General features: G+C 33.2%; 1 protein-coding gene across 1 annotated transcript in view; it reads left to right on the forward strand.

Moving 5' to 3' along the window:
• The window catches only part of GALNTL6 (polypeptide N-acetylgalactosaminyltransferase like 6), a 1261291-nt gene that overhangs the window by 521156 nt on the left and 714340 nt on the right, over window positions 1-25795 (forward strand). The window contains exon 4 of the mRNA XM_032298886.1: window positions 2758-2896. Coding sequence (XP_032154777.1) covers window positions 2758-2896 — 139 coding nt within the window. The remainder of the gene's footprint in view (window positions 1-2757; window positions 2897-25795) is intronic.

The raw sequence follows: 25795 nt of genomic DNA on the forward strand, positions 1-25795 counted from the left end.
GAACAATGCTTATTTTATGGCATAACTGTGTTAAATAATATATATAAAGTAATTTAATGCAATACTTTGTACATCATGGATGCTCAGTAACTAGCTGTTATATACATGAAATTTCCCACTGATTGTTTATTTTCCATTTTGGTTGCAAAGTAGTAAGTGATATTTTCTCCTAAGAAATCAAACAGGGAAGCAAAGAAGAAGTAGTTTTGTTTTTGTTTTTGTTTTTTTGACACCAAATGTGGCACATTTAAACATTTTTGTTTCTCTTCCTTTAATTGGAGAGGTTTTCAGTCTGCCTTTTGAGAATGTAATTTCTAATCAATCCCCAGACATTTGATCTTCGCTGTCAGTGCTGCTGAATTTAAGGGCAGTAGTAGCAAGAAACTAAGACAAAGAAGATGCTTTTTCTTTTTTGAGGAATCACTGATATAGAAAACAAATTTTCTAGCAAAATCTTGAATTCTAGTAATACAAAATGAACATATTTGTAAATCAAGCTTACTAAAGTGAAAAATATTAAAATCTCTAAATATTTTTAAATTTGTTTTTTAAACTTTCATAGCCTATTAATAACTACCTTTTTTAAAAGGGTACTAGAAATATTCTTATTTTTAAAGAGCGCTAGAAATATTATTTCTTAAATGATGAATTATAAATACATATTATTACATATACATATAGAAATGCATATTAATTACTAAGCTTAAATCTGTAATATTTAATAGCAATTGTATTAAAGTGAATACCAGAATAAATGACAGTTAATAATTATTTATTTCTAACTATCTAGTTAGATGAGAAATCATATGAGTTATAAAGAAAGGAGGCAAAAATATTATGATTTGAAATGAACATATTGTGTATCTGTAAAACACTAGAGATTTTTTAAATTATTTAAAAAATAGATCAGTACAGTGACTAAGAAGTATAAAAATAAATATCTTGAGTGTGTTTTATTTAGAAAAAAGTAGTGAAAGAAAGAATACTACACACAATACAGTGAAGACAAAAAACACCCAAAAAAATTTACCAAAAATTGCTAAAAGAATGAAAACCGCATGAAATGCTACTGAGGTCCTAGGGCAGAACATTTGAAAAATAGCTAATATATGTGAAAATATTAATTATATAAGGATGAATAGAAAATCTAATGTAATATAAAAAACAAAGTTTAGGAAGGCTATTTTATTAAACAGCTCACATTGAAAAATAAACATGTTATTAGTTAGAAAAAGAATATGATAAGAAAAGGGTTCACATGTATTAAAATATGTTACTACTATGATGTTTCCAATGCAAGGATTGGCATAACGGTGAAATACCATAGTAATTTTTAAATATGCACAAACAAGTATACAAAATTTTGTACATAGCCTTTTAAAGCAGGGAAGAAAGAAGCCAATCACTCAATTCATGTTTTTTATTTCCTTTTGTTTTGTTTCGTTTTGTTTAAGACAATGTCTCATTCTGTCCTCCAGGCTGGAGTGCAGTGGCCCAATCTTGGCTAACTGCAACCTCTGCCTTCCGGGTTCAGGCGATTTTTGTTCCTCAGTCTCCCCAGTAGCTGGGATTACAGCTGTGTGCCACCATGCCTGGCTATTTTTGTATTTGTAGTAGAGATGGTGTTTCACCAGTTTAGCCAGGCTGCTCTCGAACTTCTGGTCTCAAGTGATCAGCCTACCTTGGCCTCCCAATGTGCTGGGATTATAGACCTGAGCCACTGTAACCAGCCTCAATAAATAGTATTTTTATAACTGCCTGAATGTTTTGAAAAAAACAAAAATTATGTTTATCTCACTTCTCACACCAAAACATATTCCAGATGTTTCAAAAATTTTAATAGGTAAAATAAAAATAGAATGTTACTAAAACTCTGAATGTATAAATGGATTCCAAAAATGATATTGGACTAGGGATGGCCTTCTTTGTGAATATATAAAATATAAAATGAGAAATTTTGAAAGAAAAAATAAAATCTAGATGAAAAAATTAGATTTAATAAAATATTTGCAACATAGGTAGTGAATAAAAATATAATGAATATAGTACATAAAGAACACAAATTGTTTTTAAAATGCTTGAACAATCATTTTACAATAAAAGAAATAGAAATGATATAAGAAATTACTAATTTGTAATAATCAAGAAATACCAAATTAAAATATGAGGAATACATATTTTACTGATGAAGTTGGAAATATACAATGTTCTCAGGGTGTGTGATAACTGTTAGGCATATGTTAAAGGTATCTCAGTAATTACATTCCTACAAATTTCTGCTTCCCCTTTAAAAATGCGTAACCGTGGAAAGCAAAGATGCTCATTGTTTGTAACGGGAAAATTAGAAATAACTTTATAGTATATTTTCAGTGGAATGGTATAAATTGGAATATAATCAAATAACATCAATTATTGGAATTAAATAAAAAATATACAATTCTGGAAAAAGCCAAATTGCAAATAAATATGTGTATTAGAATCTGCATACAAATATTAATAAACATACACTAAAAATCTTGGCAGTGGTTCTCTCTGCAATGCAAGATTACACTTTTGACTGTTGGGTTGTTTGCTTTTTATATTGAGTATATTTCATTTACTTAAAGGCAATTAAAATAATGTAATAAAATCTTAGTACTAGCTCCTTCTGCAGAGCACAGCAATAGGTGATGATACACATTCCAGTCTTCATATCTGTTCTAGAAGATAAAATGGTTTTTATAGAGAGAGTAATCTCATTCTGTTTTCTCCTGCTAGGGAAAGGTGAACATGGGAAACCTTACCCCCTTACCGAAGAGGACCATGATGACTCAGCTTACAGGGAAAATGGTTTCAATATTTTTGTCAGCAACAATATTGCTCTAGAGAGGTCTCTGCCAGATATTCGTCATGCTAAGTGAGTATCAGCACATCAGTAACCAGGGTGGGGTTTTTTGGTTTGTTTTGTCCTTTGATTTTGTAAAATGTTTGTTACTGTGAGATATGTAACCAAATATTTTATCCTAATCATTTTGATAAAAAACTCATAGTACATCATCTTAAATATACTTGATCTAAATTGGAGTCACCATTAAAATTTCAAAACAATACTGAATCTCTAAAAATTCAATACACATTTTTGTTGACTGTTAACTCATTACAATGAAATATTTTAAGACAATATCCATACGTTTAACTTTTGATCATGTAAATTACAAAGCAAACGTTTTTCACTGTTCTTTCAAGCTACTAGAGCTGTCTACACGTGCGTGTCTTCTATGAACTCCATTCTCACCCCAGCTATATTTAGTGCCATGGTTGTTGCATTTCCATAAAGAATGTCCTAAATGAATGCATCTGTAATCCAAAGGTAATGATTGCTGGTTCAATTTCTTGTCACTTTATGAACTGCTTGTGGCTTGTCTATTGACAGTGAGTACAGTTTGTATTGAATTGTAGCCACATATTATAGTTTAAATGATAGTACTATATATACTTACCCAAAATCCATCCTTTCTTTACCCACAACCATCTACCTCTAACATCACTTATTGTACTTTTTATTTTAATGTGTTATGATATTCTTAATAGCATAAAAACACCAAAGGATACCAAGAACATGGAATGTGATAAGAATTAGGAATGTAGTATTGGCACATGTATTTGGTAAATCTATCCAACTGTATTAGCACAGCTATCCTTCTACCCACAACAACCCAACAACTTCCCTTTGGAAACACCAGTGTGAGGGAGAAAACCGGGGGAAAAAAAATCAGGGCAACTAATTAAAATAATAATTAGGAATCTAATTTAAACCAGTAATTTAATGTAAATAAAACTCCATACCTTTGTGCAAAGATAATTGACCCTTTAGAAAAAAATATCAGTACATTATGATGTGAAGGACTATTTTCTAGTTGTGATACTGTATCTTTAGAAATGTATTGAAAATTATGAAATAGTTACTGTTTTTCTCCTCAGGTTTTATGTGAATTTGCATTTCCCAATATAGTTAAGCAGAAGATTAATGTGAAGATCAAATCAATTTTTCCCTAAATTGAGGGCTTTAAATATTGACCCAAGCCTTTTAACCAGCCAAATTATCCCCAGGTTACCTGAAATTATCTACAGTAATTCCCACTGACAAATAACATTTCTAGTTATGAGAAATTTTAATACCTAATTGCACATCATCAAAGATACATTAAATTGCATTGTTGGCATAATAAATATGCTCAGAGAATGATTTCTATATATCCACTTCTTTCCCTCCCCACACTTCTAATCTCAATCTCTTAATGTGTATTATTCAAGTGGAAAGAATAACAAGTTTAGAAAGAGTTCAGACCATCACTGAAGCCAAAAGAAGGTGGTTATTCACGTTCTTCACAAAACCTGTATTTTTAGTGTAACCACCACCTTTTAAGAAAAGATATCTTACAGAATAACGGGAAAAATGGAAAGATTTTGAAATTTTTATTTGAGTTGCTGAATTTACAGTATGAAGAAAGCATTATTGTAAATGTTAAGAAAATACAGCCAAAATATAATCTGTAATAATATTCCAACTTAGTTACTAAGGCTGGATATTTAATAGGGCAAGTGGTCATGTAGTAAGAAAAAAAGAAAAAAATGCAAAAGCAAATAAATAAACAACAACAACAACAAGAAAAACCTCGAGAAGGTTTGAGAAGGATAATGAGAAAGTGTTAAGTATGATACTACCAGGAATAAGGTTCACCTTGGTGAGGTCAGCATTTGACTCTCAGCAATGCTGGAAGAAAAGTCCAATGTCACCTCTGATTTTGCCAGTGCTCCACCTGCAGGAAACCAAGGGCCGAAGAACGTCTTACAGGTTCCCACTCTAAAGTACTATGTTTTTGACTTCATCTGTGCTTCACCAAAGGCAGGTACATTTAACCACAAGAGTATGCAGCTCTGTGTAAACGTAAATTTATTGAAATTATAAATCAACTTGTGGCATATTTCAGAATTATCAATTTAACTAGGCTGAAAGTAATGGACTATAGCTTTTTATATTGACACAATCTATAGAATAGAATGCAAACTGTGTATGACTTTTAAAATAAAACATAAAAGTTCTAAGAAACTTTTCCTTTTCAGCAAGCCAACTGAAACTACAGTCTCAGAGTGCTAGGAGGGAAGAGTTTATTTTTCTTTATTCTAGGATTTTGCAAGGGAAGATATGGGGACTCCTATCTTGAGATTTAACTGAACTTGATCTTATTCTAATCCATACTAGCCAGTCTTATGCCACTGTACTACGCTACTGGTCACTCCCTATATATTCAAGTGCTCTGTACTCTCTCATATTATCACATTTAGTTTAAAAAATCATGATTTTATATGTTTTAATATGAAGTGCATATTCTAGTTCACTATGAAGAATATTTAAGACAAGTTATTTCAGAAATCCTAATGCATAGACATTTAAAAAAGACATTTCCCTATTCATTTATTCTTCACTAGTATAAAAACAGACTGCTTTTCTGACTTTATTAGTTCAGAATCAGTAATAGATTTCCATAATTAGAAGCCATGGAAGAAGGATGATTGGCCTGTGTACAATACCGTGATCAATCATTTGTTTATCCAAAAAATAAATTTCACTTTTTTTTTAATATTCTTTCCAAATGTACTTAGCAGCTCTCTGTGTTACAGATTGTTTTAGCTTCTTACACTGTCTATTCTTTGGTATATCAAATTTTTTATCCTTTTTTATATACTCCTAGTCCTTCATTTCTGATTGATTTTTTTTTTTAGCATATACTTGATGTACTTTAAATACTCCCTTCTTCTGTTCATGTCATGTTATGTCTATTCATAGTGCCTGTGATCAGCCTGGAATCTGTCCTTAGAACATCTTATGTTTATATTTTATTTAATGCAATGTTGCTAAGAATTTTACAATGAGCACTTTACAAATTTACAATTAACATTTACAAATGTCCAGTCAATGGATATCTTACTGGCCTGGCTTGGTTTTGCCACACTTTAAGTTTTTCTCCACTTGGGTACTGTTTTTGCCATGTCTTTGTGTTCAATCACCTACCTGAGATGTCACATATATTCTTTCCATGCTATGGAACACCTTATTTAGCTTATAGTTTAGGATGGGAAACATAAGACATCTATTTGAAATACACATAAACAGGGAAATGGATAGCTATGTAAGAATGGCCTATATAGAAAAGAAGCTCTGATAAATTTATGCATGAATATGTTATTACTAAGATAAAATTGAAGAATTTTTAAGCAAGTATTACTCCCTGGATATGGAAAAATTCGTGTCTATGAAAAAAGAAAATAATTGAGATTAGGAAATGTAAGAACCATTCTATCAGGAGAGTTGAGGTAGGCTCCACAGCAATTTCTGTTAAGTGCATCCTTGATAAGAGTTCCATTTTGGGGAGGGCTGTTATAAATGTATGTGTGTGGGCCAGACACGATGACTCACACCTGTAATCATCCCAGCACTTCTGGAGGCTGAGGCAGGCAGATCATGAGGTCAGGAGTATGAGACCAGCCTGGCCAACATAGTGAAACCCTGTCTCTACTAAAAATACAAAGATTAACTGGGCATGGTGGTGGGTGCCTGTAATATCAGCTACTTGGGAGGCTGAGGCTGGATAATCATTTGAACCTGAGAGGCGGAGGTTGCAGTGAGCCAAGATCGTGCCACTGCACTCCAGCCTGCATGACAGGGTGAGACTCTGTCTCAAAAAAAAGAAGTGTATGTGTTTATGTAGATAAATATTTATGCACATAAATGTTACCTGAGATAGACTACTTAGGTTGCTGAGTAGCTGAGATATTTTAAAATTAATATAGTCTTACTTTGTATTGTGACTTATCATTTCTTTTTTATGTCACTAATATTGCCCAGATATAAATGGTTTTAGGTTCATGCCTTTGAAAGTAACTGGAGTATGAGGTATCACAGAGTTTTCTCCCAATACTCAATACTCAATACTCCATTTATTATCAGTCATGAAGATAAAACTATTTCTATCTAAGAGAATGTTTATAATCTCTCGGATGATAGGATTGCTTTCAGTAGTGTTGCAGTTATATCGGACTAATGTATCATGGTCCTGTTTCCTGTAGTTTCAGAACCATTTGAGAGATGGTCCCAGAAATTATTTGCTATCAAAACATTCTCTTTATTGTTGTTGCAATTCTATTGGTGAGCATGGTTTAGATGTAGGCCAAGTATTATACTCAATACTGAAGTTCAGAATGAGGCACATTCAGCCTTCAAGTCAGAGACATTACTGGATAAAATACACAAAATTGTCAAATGCTAAGTCATGGATGGAAGAACAAGATGACTGATCTCTGCAGGCAAGCAGGTTCCAAAGCAGAAAAAAACGAAGAAGGAGCTGGCCAAGTAGAGTAAGCTTTGTAATCCAAACTCACAAATCTCTTTCTCCTGGAAAGTCTGAAAAGGTGCAGAAAGGCCAGAAGTATTTGTCTAATGACTGTCCTGCCATAAGGGAACACCTGTGGAGAAAAGGAGTCTCCTTCTGTGATAACTAGTATATAGTACTTACACAGTACTTACATGAAGTACTTACAAAGTAAGTACTATGTGCTATTTCTCAACATATATGGACTTTGGAGCAAATTCTTGATTTTTCAGTGCCTTATATTCTAAATACTCCTGCCTTCCAGGAAATATATTAAATAATGATTCTAAATATATTGATTTACATGACTTGCATTGTTATGCTGAACAAGTCAAATTGCATTTTTATTTTTATGTGCCCATTTCTGTAACTGGGGATGCAAGTTCTTCAGGTTCCTCATCATGTACTAAGATTATTATAATTGGGACCAGGTTTACCAAATCAGCGATAGCATGATCTATTCGGTTATTTCTTTGTCTTCTGATGATGATTCTTCTGATTCTCTTTTTTATTTACCAATCATGGAGATGTAAAATATAAGGAGACCTAACATATTCTAATTTCAAAATTTCAATTGTAAATACATAATTAGATTTTATGAGTCAATTCTGAGTTTATTAGAAAGAATAATTATGTATTCAATTTCTTTCAACTAAGATTTAGTAAATATACTATGAGTAGTATTTATTTTATTTTTATATATAGTAGAAAAATGTGATCAGTATTGACTCTTGTCTATATAATTCTAGAGTTCATTGGCAAATATATTTGAGTTTAACCATTTTAAAGTGTGCAAGAATAATTTGTATATTTCTCAATTTCAAATGCAACATAAAAAAGTGAATAGCACTGGTTGATTTCCTTTTCCATTTTTATTATGGTATCCTTGTGAACTTGATTAAGTACCTTCATTCAACAAATTTACCAGTGAATTCAGAAGCAAAATAAACTAAAACGACTGCACTCCATTTAGGTGTGAATGTTGCCACAGAGAAAGAGATGGAAAATATATCTTTTAAATTAGTCACTGTTCCAGCTGAAGGTACATCTAAATATTACTTTAAAAAAGCAATTAAATGATAAGCAGCAGATTGAAAGAAGGAATGGCTAGAATCAAGTAGAAGTCATCTTTCAAAACTGTTGTTTAAGTGAGTATTCTTCAATATTTTTTAAAAACCAATCGTATGCCCAGTAATACAGACATTAGTACATAAGTTCTAAGAGTCATTACAGAAAGCCATAATGAAATAACAACAACAAAAAATTTAGATATAAATCTCATTCTGGAATAAAGTCTGAAAGAGACAGAAGTTTATCACTAACTAAGAGGTGTGTCCCTGTTGAAATGAAAATCTTCCCTGGAGAGATAACAACAGTTTAATACTTGTCAGACATTAAGCTTTTGGAATGACCATGAGGCTGAGGCTTTGAAAGGCTGAATGAGAAAAAGAATAAGGAAACTGGAGTCTAAAAGTTAAAAATGGGAAAAAGTGTAAACATGAAAAAAAAAAAATCTAAAAATAAACTGTAGCTGCTTCAATATAATGTGCATTGAATATAAAAGAACAGCGTTTGTCATCTTATGGTAAGGATCAAATAAAAGTAAAAGCATAAGTCAGAAATAGATTCAGAATTTTAACTCTTAAAAGAAACTGAAAATTTGATATAATAATATAATTTGCTCTGTAAGGTTTATCTAACAACTGGATTTCTAAGTTTTCCCCTTCCTCATTTTACTCTTACCCACAAAAGTTTACTGAAATGAGAGGCAGTGGTTTAAGATTTTAGGTTATATATAACAAAGAATATGAGTCAATGAGAAAATTGTTTCATTTTGACGAGAATGCTGGAGGTTCCTTTCCAAATCTGCAAGCCATGTAATCTTGAACTATTGTTAAAGTAATCACCAGTGGTTAGATTGTGAGGCCAAACAGTGTTACTAATAGAAGTGATTGTGGCTAAAGGACAATTTATAAATGTAATGCTCATTCAAATTAAAAAACTAGATATATCACATATTCTCTTGAACTTAATCATTAAACAGAATTGGTTGAACCATCAATGTGCATGTTGCCACAGTACAGAAAAAAATTTATTTAAAATTTTAATTAATTTATCTCATGTATAAACATTCTTGATTTGAATATTTAAAATGTACACTTAAAAATCATTAATTTTATTCTCAAATATTCACTTCACAGATAATTGTACTTTATCTTATAAAAAAGTCTCTATAAATTTTATTTTAAATCATCTTAAAACATACTTTATCAAGATTAGAAATCCTGATAAGTATTTTTCAATAACAAATGTGCTCTTACCTGAGTTTTGTAGTTATCTGACAATTATTAAGCATTTGAGTGACACGCAGTTAGTTGAGTTTATAAATAAGTCACCCAAAAGTTGACTTCTGGCATGTCAGCATAAGGTACTCCCCTGACTTGCTCCTGGTGAAGCTGTTGAAAATTATTTCTTTAAAAATATGTAAGTCTCTGGAAACGGTCCTAAAGGCAAATAGAAAGGGAAGAAACATCTATTGAACATAATTTATGAAAATCTGGTAAGAATGGAGAGAATTTGTGGTATCTGAATGAAGACAATTCCATCTTTCTCAACCAGCTCAGCAAATCAGTGACACTACTTCAGAAAGTTGAACCAAGAATACATGGCTTTCTCTTGGCCTCACTCCCAATTAAAGAGCCTTTTGCATAGGAGGAGCAGGACTTCAATATTTCTATCCTGCTTCTTGTTTTCTGTTACTATGAGAAAATCTTGGGTAATCACAGTACAGAAGTGGCATGTCTTCTTCCTCTCAGCCACCACATATGAAGCAGAGGCTCTACGTGGGGTATAGCATGCTGATACTACTTCAGGCCCTTATTGTACTTTGCACAGTTTGTGATGTGGTGGTTTCACATGACTGATGCAAGCAGAGATTCTCACGCTACTGGTCCCCTCTCCCTGCGGGTTCAGCTTCTAGAGAAGGGTGTCTTTCAAGGCATCTTGGCCTTGTCTCCACCCTTGTCTCCAGAGTTTTGCTTCAGATATTTTGCCTGAAAAAGAAGCAAGGCACAAAACAGATAGCACCAAATATCTTCCCAAAGAAACTGACTTATTTGCAACATTGCATAGAGAAGTTCAAGCATAAGGACACTCTGTAAAACAGGAAAGATTGTGGTGAAAAGTAGTCGGATGGTGGTGGTCTGTGTATTTATGAAGATACAGCCCAGACTGTTAGCCAGCCATTTTGCAAGTGAGAATTAAAGAATGAGAAACTTGGGAGGATCCCTCCTGGTGTCAGAACAAATATCACAGAGAGACTTCAAAAACTAACACTTCAAATGAACCACAGTTTGAACAGATTATTTTTGTAGAGCAATTTATATTCCAGGGCATTGCTAAAAACAAGAAAGCAATCAACCAGCAATTAATGGTGTTTAACAGTGGGATGTGGTCAGGAAAAAGAGAAAGAAAGCCCTACCAATACCACCTCATCTCAGGCTGAATGTGGACATACTCAAAGCCACACCTCCCTAAGTAGCAACATTGAAGACTTAACCATGTGATGAAAAAAAGTAGGCTTCACTAAAATACGTCATTTTCTTTCATCTGTGATTTCACATTTTGAGGCTTTATTTACCTATGGTCAATCATAGTCAGAAAAAAGTGAGTTCAGTACAATAAGATATTTGGAGAGAGAGACAACAGTAACATAATTTTTATTAAAGTATATTGTTATAATTGTTCTATTTTATTATTGTTGTTAATATCTTACTCTGCCAAATTTATGAATTAAACCTTTTCATATCTGTGTATGTACCAGAAAATAATAGTAAAATAGAGTTAGATACCATCTGCAGTTTTGGGCATCTACTAGGTGTCGTGGGAGGCATCCTCCATGGATGTGAGGGTTTGGGGGTGGCGGCTACTGTAATCAGGCCAGTTACTAAAAAATAAATAAGGAAATCACAATAACAAGTCCAAGTATAAGGTAGAAGAATCAGTACTAAGAGTTGCTAAAATACATCCTCTGAAACATCCTGTTTCCAACAAAAATTTATCAGCCATGCAAAGAAAGAGTGAAGTGTGACCCCCACAATAAAAAGGGCAGTTAATACAAACTGTGAGAGCTATTAGAGATCAACTATAACAGAAAAAGACTTCAAACTAGCCATTATCAATATCTCTATTGAACTAAAGGAAATAAAAGAAACAAAGAAAGGTATTATGATAACGTTTCATTAAATAGAAAACATCGGTAAAGAGAGAAATTAGAAAACAATAAAACAGATCAAATAAAACTTCTAGATTTGAAAGCTGCAATGGCTAAAATAAAAAGTTATTTTGAGTGGCTTAAGAGAAGGTTGCAACGGATCAAAGGAAGAAATAGCAATGTTACAGTATGTAGTCAGGCAGACATGGGCAGGGCAGGAGAGAGTCTCTCACCACCAGATATGTCAGGCAATCGTCAGGCAATGGGCAGGCAGTTATTAAACTGTCTTTCTAAAATAATAATTCACAGCTGGCACCAAGGAAAGGCAGTCTACTAATAGGTAGGAACATCTGCAACTGGTGATCAGCAGTTTCCTGATAAGATCTCAGGAGCTGGGTAAGTGGGCTTAAGCATGCACACAAAGAGGCAAAGTGGTGGAGTTTCACTGGGATATGACCTTTTACGAATGTTCAGATTAGCAAGAGAAGAATGCCTTAAATAAGTATTCATAGAACTCCAGTAAACACGCTGCATGTGGACAGCCCACCCACAGGAAGAATCAGGGGAGAAGTAATGCAAGACCCTAGAAACATGCCAACATATGAATCCCCAAGTCAAAAGGTCAAACCACACACTTGATCGCTCAAGTCATGCACTTGGCCCTCTTCAATATGTAGTTCACTTCTGTTCATTCCTACTCTAAAGCTTTTTAATGAACTTTAACTTCTGCTGTAAAACTTGCCTTGGTCTTTTACTCTACCTTATGCCCCCTTGGCTGAATTCTTTCTTCTGAGGAGGCAAGAATTATGGTTACTACAGACCCATACAGATTCACCACCTATAACAGCAACATTGAAGACAAATAGAGGTTATGGAATATGAATGTGTTAATTTGTTCTCGCATTACTATAAAGAACTACCTGAGACTGGGTAACTCAAAGTTTTTATTGGCTCATGGTTCTGCAAGAGGTACAGGAAGCATGGCTGGGGAGGCCTCAGGAAACTCACATCATGGTGGACGGGAAGCAGGCACTTTCTTCACATGGTAGAGCAGGAGAGAAAGTGAAGGTGGAGGGTCTACACACATTTAAACAACCAGATCTCATGAGAACTCTATGTATGAGATAGCACTAGGGAGATGGTACTAAACTGTTAAAAACCACCCCATAAGCCAGTCACCTCCCACCAGTCCCCCTTCAATATTGGAGATTATAATTCTACGTGAGATTTGGGTAGTGACACAGTGCCAAACCATGTCAATGGACAATAAGAAAAGAATGAAGAAAAGTAAACACAGACTCAGATAAATGCAGGACAACATCAAGCAAATCAACATGTATATAAAGGGCATTTCAGAGGGATGGGAGAAGAGTTAATGGTAGAAATATATTCTGAGGAACAATGGCAGAAATCTTTTCAAGTTTATTTTAAAGGCAGCAGCTTACATATCCAGGAAGCTCAAATACAATTTATGTTGCATAAATGCTGAGATCCATAAATAGACATAATAATTTTGAAAGTACTGTAATTATGCCACTGCCTTCTAGCCTGGGCGACAGAATAAGACTCTATCTCAAAAAAAAAAAAAAAAATTCTGAAAGTAAAATAGAAGAAAATATCTTGAAAGCAACAAGAGAAAAATGACTTCTCACTTAAAAAGGAACCACATTAAGAGTAACACCTGACTCATTGCCAGAAAGATGGAGGACAGAAGGCAGTAGAGTTATATATTCAAAATGGTCAGGGAAAAAATCAATCAAGAATCATATAACTAGCAAACCTATAATGCAAAAATAAAATCCAAATAAAAATTACATAACTGAAAAAAAAAAAAAAAACCTGAGGGAATTTGTTTCTAGCAGACCTACCTAACAACACCAACTAACAAAACTTTTTTAGGCTAAAAGAAAATGACTTCAATTAGTAATTCATTTCCTCAAGAATAAACAAAGAAACTCAGTGAAAGTATGTATGTAATTATAAAAGTGAGTGAAAATCAATTGTATAAAATAGTGTGTATATGATGTAACACTGGGCTTACAACATACAGAAATGTAATACATGTGCAATGTATTTTCCAAAAACAGAACACAAGAAGTAGGGGGCAGAAAAGCTGGGTTGGGCCAATAAAATGGTGACAGATGGTAAGATAATAATATATAACAATATATTGTTGTGTTTGTAATGTTTAAAAGGCAATATAAATAATAATACCACAAAAAAGGAAAAACCAGAATCATATGGAAGTATTTTTTTCTATATAACTGAAATTAAGTAAATTGAAGCTGATTCTGGTAAGTTAAGTTGTATATGATAAATACTAGAGCACCAACTAAAAAAGTCTCAAATAACAAGGTAAATTTTATGATATTAGTATTTTGGGGATACTAAAAACAGTCAAATGTGTCACAAGCAAAGAAAACTACAGACTAAATCCTTTTAGGAATAAGGTTGTAAAAACCCTCACCAAATCCAGCAAACCCAATCCAGCAATATATAAAAAGAATTAAATTTTGTGAAAAGGTGGGATTAGTCCCAGGAATGCAAGATTGACTCAATCTCTAAAAATCAATTGATGTACTACATAATATTAATCGGAATAAAAGAACAAAAATCAAATAATTATCTCAAAAGATACAGAAAAGTCATTCAATAAAATCACAACACCTTTCATAATAAAGAATGTACTAGAAATAAAAGGGGCCTTTCTGAATGTGATAAGTGGTATCTACCATAAAAACCACAACTATTAATAACATTGTACTTAGTGGTGAAAGACTGAAAGTTTTTCTTCTAAGATCAGGGGGAAAACAAAAGATCACTGCTTCTACTAAACATAGAACATATTGTATATACATTATATCTCAGGCAATGAGTCAAAAGAAAAAGAAGAGAAATAAACAGAAAAAGAAAGGAGAAGAAAGAAAAGCAAGAGAAAGAAAGAAAGAGAAAGAAAGAGAGAGTGGGAGGGAGAGAAGGGAGTTTGCAAAATCACTCTCAGTTTGCTCCTAATCAAATAATGGTATTATACTTTTTTAAAAAATACCTAATCAACTGATTATTGCTCCTGGTAAACCTTATCATCTGAGTCAATGTTATAAATATTAACCACTAGGGGTTTGTAACTGATATGCAGTGCCTATGATTTTTGAACTGTATCACAGTATCATCAATGAAATGTTCTATTAAAATTCTGTTAAAAACCTGAAATTCCTGCTGTGAAGAAGATTGTTTGGTATTCTCTGCAGAAGTGGATAATTTAGTTATTAATCACATACTTAAAAATATTTGTTATTATTCTGTCTTAAATTTAACCACATATGACAGTTTCATCAACACCTCCTCCTCTGTAAAATCCCTTCTTGAACCCATCTTTCCCTCCAGCTATCAGTCCCAAAGTGTATATAGTTACTGATTTCCTCAACTTCCATTCACTCTTTAGCAGTTCTGATTTGATTCAAAACTCTACAATACCATCAACATTTTTTCTTCCCAAGTCACTATGACTTCCATGTTGCCAAAGTCTAATATATTTTACAGTTTTTAGCTTGAGAAATGTTTCAGAAACATTTGACACCCTGGCTTTTCTCATATTTTTAAGCACTCTTGCCTTTGCTTCGAGGAATAAAAACTCTTGTTCTTCCTTTGTTCCCTGTGTCTTTTCAGTCTCCTTTGCAAAATGGTCCTTCTTTATCTAATGCCGTATCTTGAAGTTCATTGGTGCTCGGTACTGGCCAGTTTCTTCCTTTCATTTTCCCTCTCCTTGTTGATCTCATCCACCACAGCCCATTAATTTTACTTCTAAAATGTACAATCAAAATACATCTTGAATGCAACCATTCCTCTTAATCTCAACTATATCCTCAATAATCTCTTAATTGGAATCCTAGAATAATCTCATAATTGGACCTCACACACTCTCTCTTGCTCCTCTGATATACATTCAGCAAAGTGAACAATAGTGAGCCTTAAGTACTAAGGCAGAATAATACAACATTACATCTATTTAAAATACCTAACAGACTCCCCATTCCATGAAAAATTAATGGCTCAGAAAACACCAACACCAACCTCCATATTTGGATCCCTGCCCATCTCTGCTGTCATCTTTTGCTCTTCCTTCTATGTTGACTATATTTCTGCCATGCTTCATGAATACATGGCTGACTGCATAAACACAACAAATTATTTCATCCTTTGGTAAAGACATATAATATATAAAATTTTAATTAAATTACTAAATAAAATGTCAATTTACAAATAAGTTTCTATAGAATAAGTGACCAAATAAAGGGCTAACTGCATGCGTAAATAAATAGTGATGGCCCCCTCATTCAAACAAGCTCATAGATACTTGGCAGTCCAGACTAATTTTTCAGACCTGTCAAAAGCAAAATAAATTACTAGACATCAATGCCTTATCAAAGTTAACTGACTTGGGCAAGATTAGAATAGAAAAACTGTGTGACTAAAACCAACCATTGAAAATTGAATATGCTGACATTAACACAATTACTATGTAAATTGGTGCTTGGAAATGACTTACACAGATATGCTTTATAACATGCTTGTCACTAGCCAGGTGCCAAGTTGACATTTTATTCTTCTGTTGAGAATGGAGAAAGACAACCTTAACTGAACCATAATAGATTTGCAAGAAATTGTGCAAAGACAAAAGGTTGAAAGAAACTAAAGAAATTTCTTATCTTTCTGAGCATGTCTGACACTTTCTATAGACTTTTTAAACAATTAGTTTGCTAAATATAATATCATTAGCTATTCTGCTAATTATGCTTAAGAAATCTGGATTTCACAGGATTGAACTACCTGAAAAGCCATATTACAAAGCTTTTATTGACTAGTAGACAATAAATTAACCAATTAATAAATTGGTATGGGATCTAAGTTAATAGTACTGTTTTTATAAAGGCATCTAGAACACCATTTTTGCTCTAGCCATGAGGTCAAACAATTGGTAATATTTTGAATTGGTTTTCCTTCCACACAGACCCTAATAAAGCTAACTGGAAATGAGTTGACACTTCATCACTATTTCAGAGAATTCCTCTGATTATTCCAAAATGGCACAAAATCATAACCATTTAGAATATGAGCCCTAAAGGAATATCAGAATATAACTTTCTGCCTGTTTATGATGATTATTACTATGCAATAATATGATAACCAATTTACCATTATATGAGAAATGTTCCAAAGTCATATTTTACATGCGGTGTGTGTATATACTCATTTTAATCTGAAATATGTTAATATAATTAAAGGATATATAAAAATATGCTATCACTTCATTCAAATTATATTATTGGGCAAATTATGTTGAATAATATTTTATAGTCAGATGCCAATATTACTTTAACAAACTGATTAGTGAATATTAAGAATATTGAGGCCAATCATATAAATGAATAATATTTATTTTCTGATAGTACTTTAAAAAGAAAAAGAAATGAATTCACAATTTTGAAAGCTCTAAGCATGGTGACTTTAAATACTAGGCTAAATTTTACTTTTTGAAAGGGCAGTTTTTTATAAACACATATTTTGGAAAATATAATAGTCCTCTCAGCAATTGACTAAAAAAGACCAAAATATTAAGTTGGAATATAGGAAAGTTAAACAAAATCACCAATAAACAGGCTTAATTTATGTTTATTTACATTTATTGACCACTATATTTAATGATTGCCTAATAAACATTTTTGTCAGTTTCACGTGGAGTATATACCAATATAGAACACATGCTAGTGGATAAATAACTCTCAATAAATTTCAGTGGATTGAAATAATATTTTCTTTGATCAAACTTCTCTTAAATTATTAATAAAAATAATATATTAAAAAAATGCAAATATTTAGAAATTAAGCAGCATGTATAAAGGACTCATAAATCAAATATAAATCTAGATAACTTAGAAAATATTTCAAATAGAATGAAAATGAATATATATCCCAAAGTTTGTTAATATGCTTTACATATAAAGTGCTCCTTATAAATAAATGTGTAGATATAGAAAATTTCATTTAGTTAAAGTAAGTATAAAGAAGGAAATAAATCAATGACTTGGTCAAAGAAAAGAAAAAATAATAATTCAAAATGTAATTCTTTGAACAGGTTAATTAAATTTCCAAATCCAAAGAAGTTTTTCTAAAGAAAAAAGAGAACAACAGTTGTTATTATCAGTTATGAACAATAGGCATCATTAAACTTTCAATAAATGTTTAAATTATAATGAAGGAATATTCTAAACACCATGCTAGTACATTTGGCACTTATATAAAATATAAAATTTTCTTTAAATGCCTACTGATGCCATCACAAAATGAAGCAGAAAATTCAAATATGTGTACAGCTATAAAACATTAAATTTTTAATTAAGAGACTACCAAGCAAGTTCCAGTTTCTGGATAAGATGGAAGAAACAATGCCCCTCCCATTATCATTGAACTCAAATGTTAAAATTAGCCAGAGGTGTGGCCCAGCTATTTGAAAGCCCTGGAAAAAAAAATATCAATAGGTGAAGAAGGGAAAGAAGAATTCAAAGTAGCAGTGAAATGATACTGTGAGCCTGAATTCCGTAAAATAATGTTTGCCAGTTAAAGCAAAACAATATTTCCTGTGATTTTCAATGTACATAAACATATGAGACAGCTGTCACTTAGGGGAGTGTAAAGGAATCTATAAGGTAATATAATTTCAATGATCAATGTGACATGGTAAAATATTCATTTTAAATATACTGGAAAAATGAAGTATATATTCTTTATTTCCTAGGACAATCTAAAATCGTATGCAAATCACAATGGATTCATAGAAATGGCTTACTAAAAATACATAGATACCAAAAGAAAGCAGAAAAGGGAAACCATTGTGGGGAATAAAAAAAGAAAACTAAAAGAAAACACGTTGCCTTACAATAGCAGGGTTTATATTCTTCTCATGTGCCCCATAAAACATTCATTGAAATAGACCATAAGTCATGAAACAAATGTTAATGGAAATCTTGCAAAGTATATCTCTGACCATAGAATTAAACTAAAAATCAGTAACAGAAAGATAACAGAACAATCTCTAAAAACTTAGAAACCAACATATATTTAGGTAATCCATGCACTGAAAAGGAATTTTCAAAGAAAATTAGAAAATATTTTGAAATGAACAAAAATAAAGTTATACATACTGAAAGTTATCTACGTATATAAAGCAATTTTTAGAATAAAAGTTTTATAATTCAATATTTATAAAAAGAGAAAAAACTCAAATCAGTAATTTAAAGTTTTAGTTTAAGAAAGTAGAAAGAGAAGGGCAAAATTAATTCAAAGAATAAATTTCTTACTGTATTTGTGAAATTATCTGTATTTACTTACGGTTATATCAACTTGTGCTTCATATGTTTGGAAGCTTTGTTATTAGGTGCCTAAACATTTTGGATTATCGTCTTGAGGAATTGACTTCTTTAACATGAGATAAACTTTTATATCTTTGCGATATTCTTTTCTTTGAAACTCATTTTATTACCAATTAATAAAGTCAATTTGCCCTTTTAGATTAGTGATAGCATGACATATCATCTGTACATTTACTTTTGAACTTATTTGTGTCTTTCTATTAAAAATAAGTTTATTTGAGGCAGGAGGTGGCAATCTCTGCCTTTTATGGGTGTGTTTAGATTGCTTATAGTCAATGTGATTATTGATATGTTGCCTCAAATTTACCATATTAATATAGGTTTTCTATTTTTACCATTTAGTCTACCTTTTCTCTGTCTTTGCCTTTGTTTGGTTTAATTGCCCATTTCTAATCATTCTATTTCACCTTTTTTGAGGAGTAAAGTAGATAATTCTTTTTGTGCTATTTTAAGTTGCTTTAGGGTACATAAAATATAAAATTAACTTACTTGATCTATCTTTAAGCAATATTACCTGACTTTATTTATAGTATAAGAACTTACAAAAGTATACATCCATGTCTCCAGTTCTGGCCTTTAGGCTATTATTTTGAAACATTTTGCTTCTATGTATATTATAAGTCTAAAAATATAATACTATCATTTTTGCTATAAGCTAATCAGTTGTTACTATTTTAAAGTGAATAGATAATAATAAATTTACATTGATAACTACCAACATAATTATCTTTTCTGTTGCTTTTTTATTTTTATTTTTTGGTCTAGATTCCTACTTCCAGTTTGAATAATTTTTCTGTAGGACAGTTTGTAACATTTATTTTTGTCTACCTCTTCAGGCAAGTTAATACATTCAATATTCATCTGCCTGTTTTTTTATTTTTAATTTTACCTTTATTTTTGAAAAATATTTTTTTCATTGGCTAAATAAATAACTTTGGATAGACCCTTCTCTTTTAACCATTTCCTGTGCTTAAAAATGTTGCTCCCCTCCCCTACTATCTTGCATTATTTCCAACAAAAGTCTGCTGTCATTCTTATTGTGCTCCTCTGGACCTGTATGTCTCTTTTCTGACTGCTTTTAACTTGTCACTTTTTGACTTTTAGTTCAAAAGTACATGTGTAAGTTTTTGTTTTTTAATAGGTAAATTTGTATCATGGAGGTTTGTTGTACAGATTATTTCATTATGGAGGTATTAAGTCTAGTACCCCATAGTTGTTTTTTTCCAGTCCTTTCTCTCCACCCTGAAGGAGGCCCCAGTGTCTGTTGTTTCCCTCTTCATGTCCATGTGTGCCCATCATTTAGCTACCACTTATAAGTGAAGACAAGCAATATTTAGTTTTCATTCCTGTATTAGTTTACTAAGTTTAATTGCCTACAGCTTCATCCATGTTTCTGCAAAGGACATGATTTTATTCATTTTTATGGCTGTATGGTATTCTATGGTGTATATGTACCACTTTTCCTTTATCCAATCTGCCACTGATGGGCATTTTGGTTGATTCCATGTCTTTGCTATTGAGAACAGTGTTGCAATGAACCTATGTGTGCATGTGTTTCTAGGGCAGAATGATTTATACTTATTTGGGTATATGCCCGATAATAAGATTGTTGGGTCGAATGGTAGCTCTGATTTTAGCTCTTTGAGGAATCACCACACTGCTTTCCACAATGGTTGAAATAATTCACACTCCCACCAACTATGTATGTGTTCTCTTTTCTAAGCAAACTTTCCAGCATCTGTTATTTAATTGACTTTTTATTAATAGCCATACTGACTGTTGTGAGATGATATCTTACTGCGTTTTGATTTGCATTTCTTTAATGATCAGTGATATGGAGCTTTTTTTATATAGTTGTTGGCAGCATGTATGTCTTTTTATAAAAAGTATCTGTTCATCTCCTATACCCAGTTTTTTACGTTGTTTTATTTTTTCTTGTAAATGTGTGTAAGTTTCTTATAGATGCTGAGCATTAGACCATTGTTAGATACATAGTTTACAAAACTTTTCTCCCATTCTGTAGGTTGTCTGTTTATAGTTGATGGTTTATTTTGCTTTTCAGGAGCTCTTTAGTTTAATTAGATCCCATTTGTCAATTTTGGCTTTTGTTGCAATTGCTTTTGGTGTCTTTATCATAAAATCTGTGTCCATTCCTATGTTCAGAAAGATATTGCCTAGGTTGTTTTAAAGAGTTTTTATAGTTTTGGGTTTTATGTTTAAGTCTCTAATCCATCTTGAATTGATTTTTGTATATGGTAAATGGAAGGGTTTCACTTTCAATCATCTGACTGTGGCTAGCCAGTTATCCCAGCACCATTTATTGAATAAGGACTCCTTTCCCCATTTCTTGATTTTGACAGCTTTGTCAAAGATCAGATGTTTCTAGGTGTGCAGCCTTATTTCTGGGCTCTCTATTCTATTGGAATATATGTCCATTTTTGTGCCAGCATCATGCTGTTTGGATTACTGTCGTCCCTTAAGTATAGTTTGAAGTTGGGTCATGTGATGCCTCTAGCTTTGTTATTTATGCTTAAGATTGCTTTGGCAATTTGAGCTCGTCGTTCCACATGAATTTTAAAACAGTTTTTCCATGAAGAATGTTGTATTTTGATAGAAATACTGATGAACGTCTAAATTGCTTTGGGCAGTATGTAACTTGTAATGATGTTGACTCTTCCTATCCATGAGCATGGAAGGTTTTCCATTTGTTTGTGTCATGTCTGATTTCTTTGATAAGTGTTTTGTAATTCTCATTGTAGACATCTTTTACCTCTCTGTTAGCTGTATTCCTAGGTATTTTATGCTTTTTGTGGCAATTGTGAAAGACTGCATTCCTGATTTGACTCTCAGCTTGACTGTTGTTGGTATATAGGAATGCCAGTGGCTTTTCTACCTTGATTTTTTATCCTGAAACTTTGCTGAAGTTGTTTATCACCTAAAGGATCTTTGGGGCTGAGACTTTGGGGTTTTACAAATATAGAATCAGGTTGTCTGCAAACAGGGATAGTTTGACTTCCTCACTTCCTATTTAAATGCCCTTTATTTCTGCCTCTTGCCTGATTATTCTGGCTAGGACTTCCAATACTATTAATATGTTGAATAGGAGTGGCGAGAGAAGGTATCCTTGTGCAGGTTTTCAAGGAGAATGCTTCTAGTTTTTGCCCATTCTGTGTGATGTCAGCTGTGGCTTTGCCATGGATGGCTCTTATATATTTTTGAGAAATGTAATTTCAATGCATAGTTTATTGAGAGTTTTAAACATAAAACCATGTTAAGTTTTATTGAAGGCCTTTTCTGCCTCTGTTAAGATAATCATGTAGTTTTTATTTTCAGTTCTGTTTATGTGGTAATTCACATTTATTGATTTGTGTGTGTTGAACCAAGCCTGCCTTCCAGTAATAGAGCCTACTTGATCACGGTGGATTCATTTTTTGATATGTGCTAGATTCCGTTTGCAAATATTTTGTTGAGTATTTTACATCAATGTTCATTAAGGATATCAGTTTCAACTTTTGTTGTGTCTCTGCCAGGCTTTAATATCAGGGTGATGTTGACCTTATACAATAAGTTAGGGAAGAGTTTTCCTCCTCAATTTTTTGGAAAAGTTTCAGTATGAATAATATCAGCTCTTCTTTGCACATTTGTTAGAATTTGGCCATGAATCCATCAGGTCTTGAATTTTTTTTAGTTGGTAGGTAATTTATTACTGATTCCATTTCAGAACTTGTTATTGGTCTGTTTATGAAATCAGTTTCTTCCTGATTCAATCTTGGGAGGTTGCATGTGTCCAGGAATTTATCCATCTCAACTGTATTTTCTAGTTTGTGTGCATAGAGGTACTCATAGTAGTCTCTAACAGTTGTTTGTATTTCTGTGGGGTTAGTGGTAACGTCCCCTTTGTTGCTTCTAGTGGTATTTATTTGGATCTTCCTTCTTTTCTCCTTTATTGAGATAGCTAGTAGTGTTTTTTATCAATTAAAAAAAAATAAACTAAATCCTCCAGTAGTTTATCTGTTCAATAGTTTCTCATGTCTCAATTCCCTTCATTTCAGGTCTGATTTTTTTTTGTTGTTGTTGTTTTGTTTTGTTTTTTTGCTAGCTTTGGGGTTAGTTTACTCTTGGTTCCTTAGATATTTTAGTTGTGATATTAAGTTGTTAATTTGAGATCTTTCCAACTTTTTAATGTGGGCCTTTAGTGCTATAAGTTTCAATCATATCATTGATATGTTGTTTCTTTGCTTTCACTAGTTTCAAAGGATTTCATGAGTTCCGCCTTAATTTCATTATTTGCCTAAAAGTCATTCAGGAGCAGGTTAATTGCCATGTAATTGCATGGCTTTGAGCAATTATTTTTTTGTCTTGGTTTCTATTTCTATTGTGCTGTGGCCCGAGAGTGTGATTGGTATGATTTCAGTTCTTTTGCATTTGCTAAGGATTGTTTTATTTCTGATTATGTGGTCAGTTTTAGAGTATGTGCCATGTGCATATTAGAAAAATGTATATTTTGTTGCTTTGGAGTGGAGTGTTCTGTAGAGGTCTATCAGATCCATTTAATCCAGTGTTCAGTTCAGTTCCTGGATATCATTGTTAATTTTCTGCCTCAGTGATATGTTTAACATTGTCAGTGTAGTGGTGAAGTCTTCCACTATTTATATATTGGAGTCTAAACCTCTTGGTAGGTCTCTAAGAACTTGCTTTATGAATCTGGGTGCTCTTGTGTTGAGTGTATATATATATATATATAGGATTCTTAGTTCTTGTTGAATTGAACCCTTTACCATTATGTAATGCCCTTCTTTGTCTTTTTTCTTAAACAATTTATTTATTATACTTTAAGTTCTGGGGTACATGTGCAGATTGTGCAGGTTTGTTACATAGGTATACATGTGCCATGGTGGTGGGTTGCTGCATCCATTGCTCCATCATCTACATTAGGTATTTCTCCTAATGCTATCTCTTCCCTGTCCTCCCACCACCCCCTGCTATTCCTCCCCTAGTCCCCTATCCCCCAACCCCCCAGGCCCCGGTATGTGATAAACATCGTATTTCTAAAAGAGTTAGGTAGATTTTTGTGTTAGTCTGTGCAATTTACCACCAAGCAGCAAATTTTGAAAGGTGAAAAGAGGAGGAAACTTTAAAGTTAGGTTTTTGGGTTTTTTTCCCTGAGATGGAGTTTCATGTTACCCAGGCTGGAGTGCCAAGGGGTGATCTCAGCTCATTGCAGTCTGTGCCTCCCAGGTTCAAGCAATTCTCTTGCTTCAGCCTCCTGAGTAGCTGGAATTGCAGGTGCACACCACCATGCCCAGCTAATTTTTGTATTTCTGGTAGAGATGGGGTTTCCCCATGTTGGCCAGGCTGGTCTCGAACTCCTGACCTCAGGTGATCCCTTCGTTCCAGCCTCCCAAAGTGCTGGGATTACAGGCTTGAGCCACTGTGCCTGGCCAAAGTTAGGCATGTTAATGAGAACTAGAAGTTAGGCACGTGTCACGTGCAGATATGGGAGTGGCACAGCAGATTGGATCGATGTGCACTGGTGACCTGCACCCACTGTCATACGGAGCTACAGAGGTTTGTTTGTCATGAGTGTTCTTTGATCACTTAAGGACAGAGTTCATATGCATGCACACCCATACACAGGTCACTTAGAAGAAGTTAAGGAGTCTTTTAAAATACACATAAAAACATCACATATTAAGCTGAGTATGGTGGTGCACCTCTGTAATGCCAGTTACTGGGGAGGCTGAGATAGGGGATTCCTTGAGCCCAGGAGTTTGAGTCCAGCCTGGGAAAAATAGTGAGACTCCATTTTTGAGACTAGTTTCCAGCTGAAGTTGTTGGAACCATGCTTGTGTGTAATGAAGAGCTACGTCGTGGCTGTGAAGCAGCAGGCCGTCCTGCACGGCATCCCCACACGCTCTTCCTCTCATCTGCTGAGAGTTTCTTGGAGAACGTGCCAAACTCATGTATGGTTGTGTGCATATTTGAGAACGCTTCATGTTGAGATGGAGCTGTTTTTTGCAAGTATTTCATTTTTTTGAGATGGAGTCTCTGTCGCCCAGACTGGAGTACAGTGGTGTCATCTCAGCACACTACAATCTCTGTCTCCTGGGTTCAAGCGATTCTCCTGCCTCAGCCTCCCAAGTGGCTGTTGTTGTTGTTGTTGTTGTTGTTGTTGTTGTTGTTATTGTTGTTGGTTTAAAGTCTGATTTGTCTAAAATTCACATTGCCATCCATGCTTTTTTTCTAATTTTTATTTGCATTGGAGATTTTCCTCCATTCCTTTATTTTGAGCCTGTGGGTATCATTGCACTTTAGATGGGTCTTTTGAAGGCATCATATCATCTGGCTTGCTTTTTTTATACAGCTTGCCATTGTCTCCTTTTTAAATGGGGACATTTAGCCCATTTACATTCAAGGTTAGTACTGATATGTGTCAATGTGATTCTTACTTTGTTGTTAGCTATTTATTATGCCAGTTGTTTGTGTGATTGCTTGATAGTGTCACTGGTCTGTGTATTATGTGTGTTTTTCTATTGGCTGCTAAAAATCTCCCCTTTTCATATTTAGTGCTCTTTTCAAGATTTTTTATAAGGCAGGTCTGGTGGTAATGAACTCCCTCAGCATTTGCTTATCTGAAAATGATCTCATTTCTCTTTCACTAATGAAGCTTAATTTGGCTGGATATGAAATTTTTGGTTGAAATTTTTTTCTTAAAAATATTGAATGGTGCCACAGTAAATATATGT

This window comes from Sapajus apella, unplaced genomic scaffold, assembly GCF_009761245.1.
Source record: "Sapajus apella isolate SASKATOON/1434 unplaced genomic scaffold, GSC_monkey_1.0 scaffold39, whole genome shotgun sequence".
Taxonomy (NCBI): domain Eukaryota; kingdom Metazoa; phylum Chordata; class Mammalia; order Primates; family Cebidae; genus Sapajus; species Sapajus apella.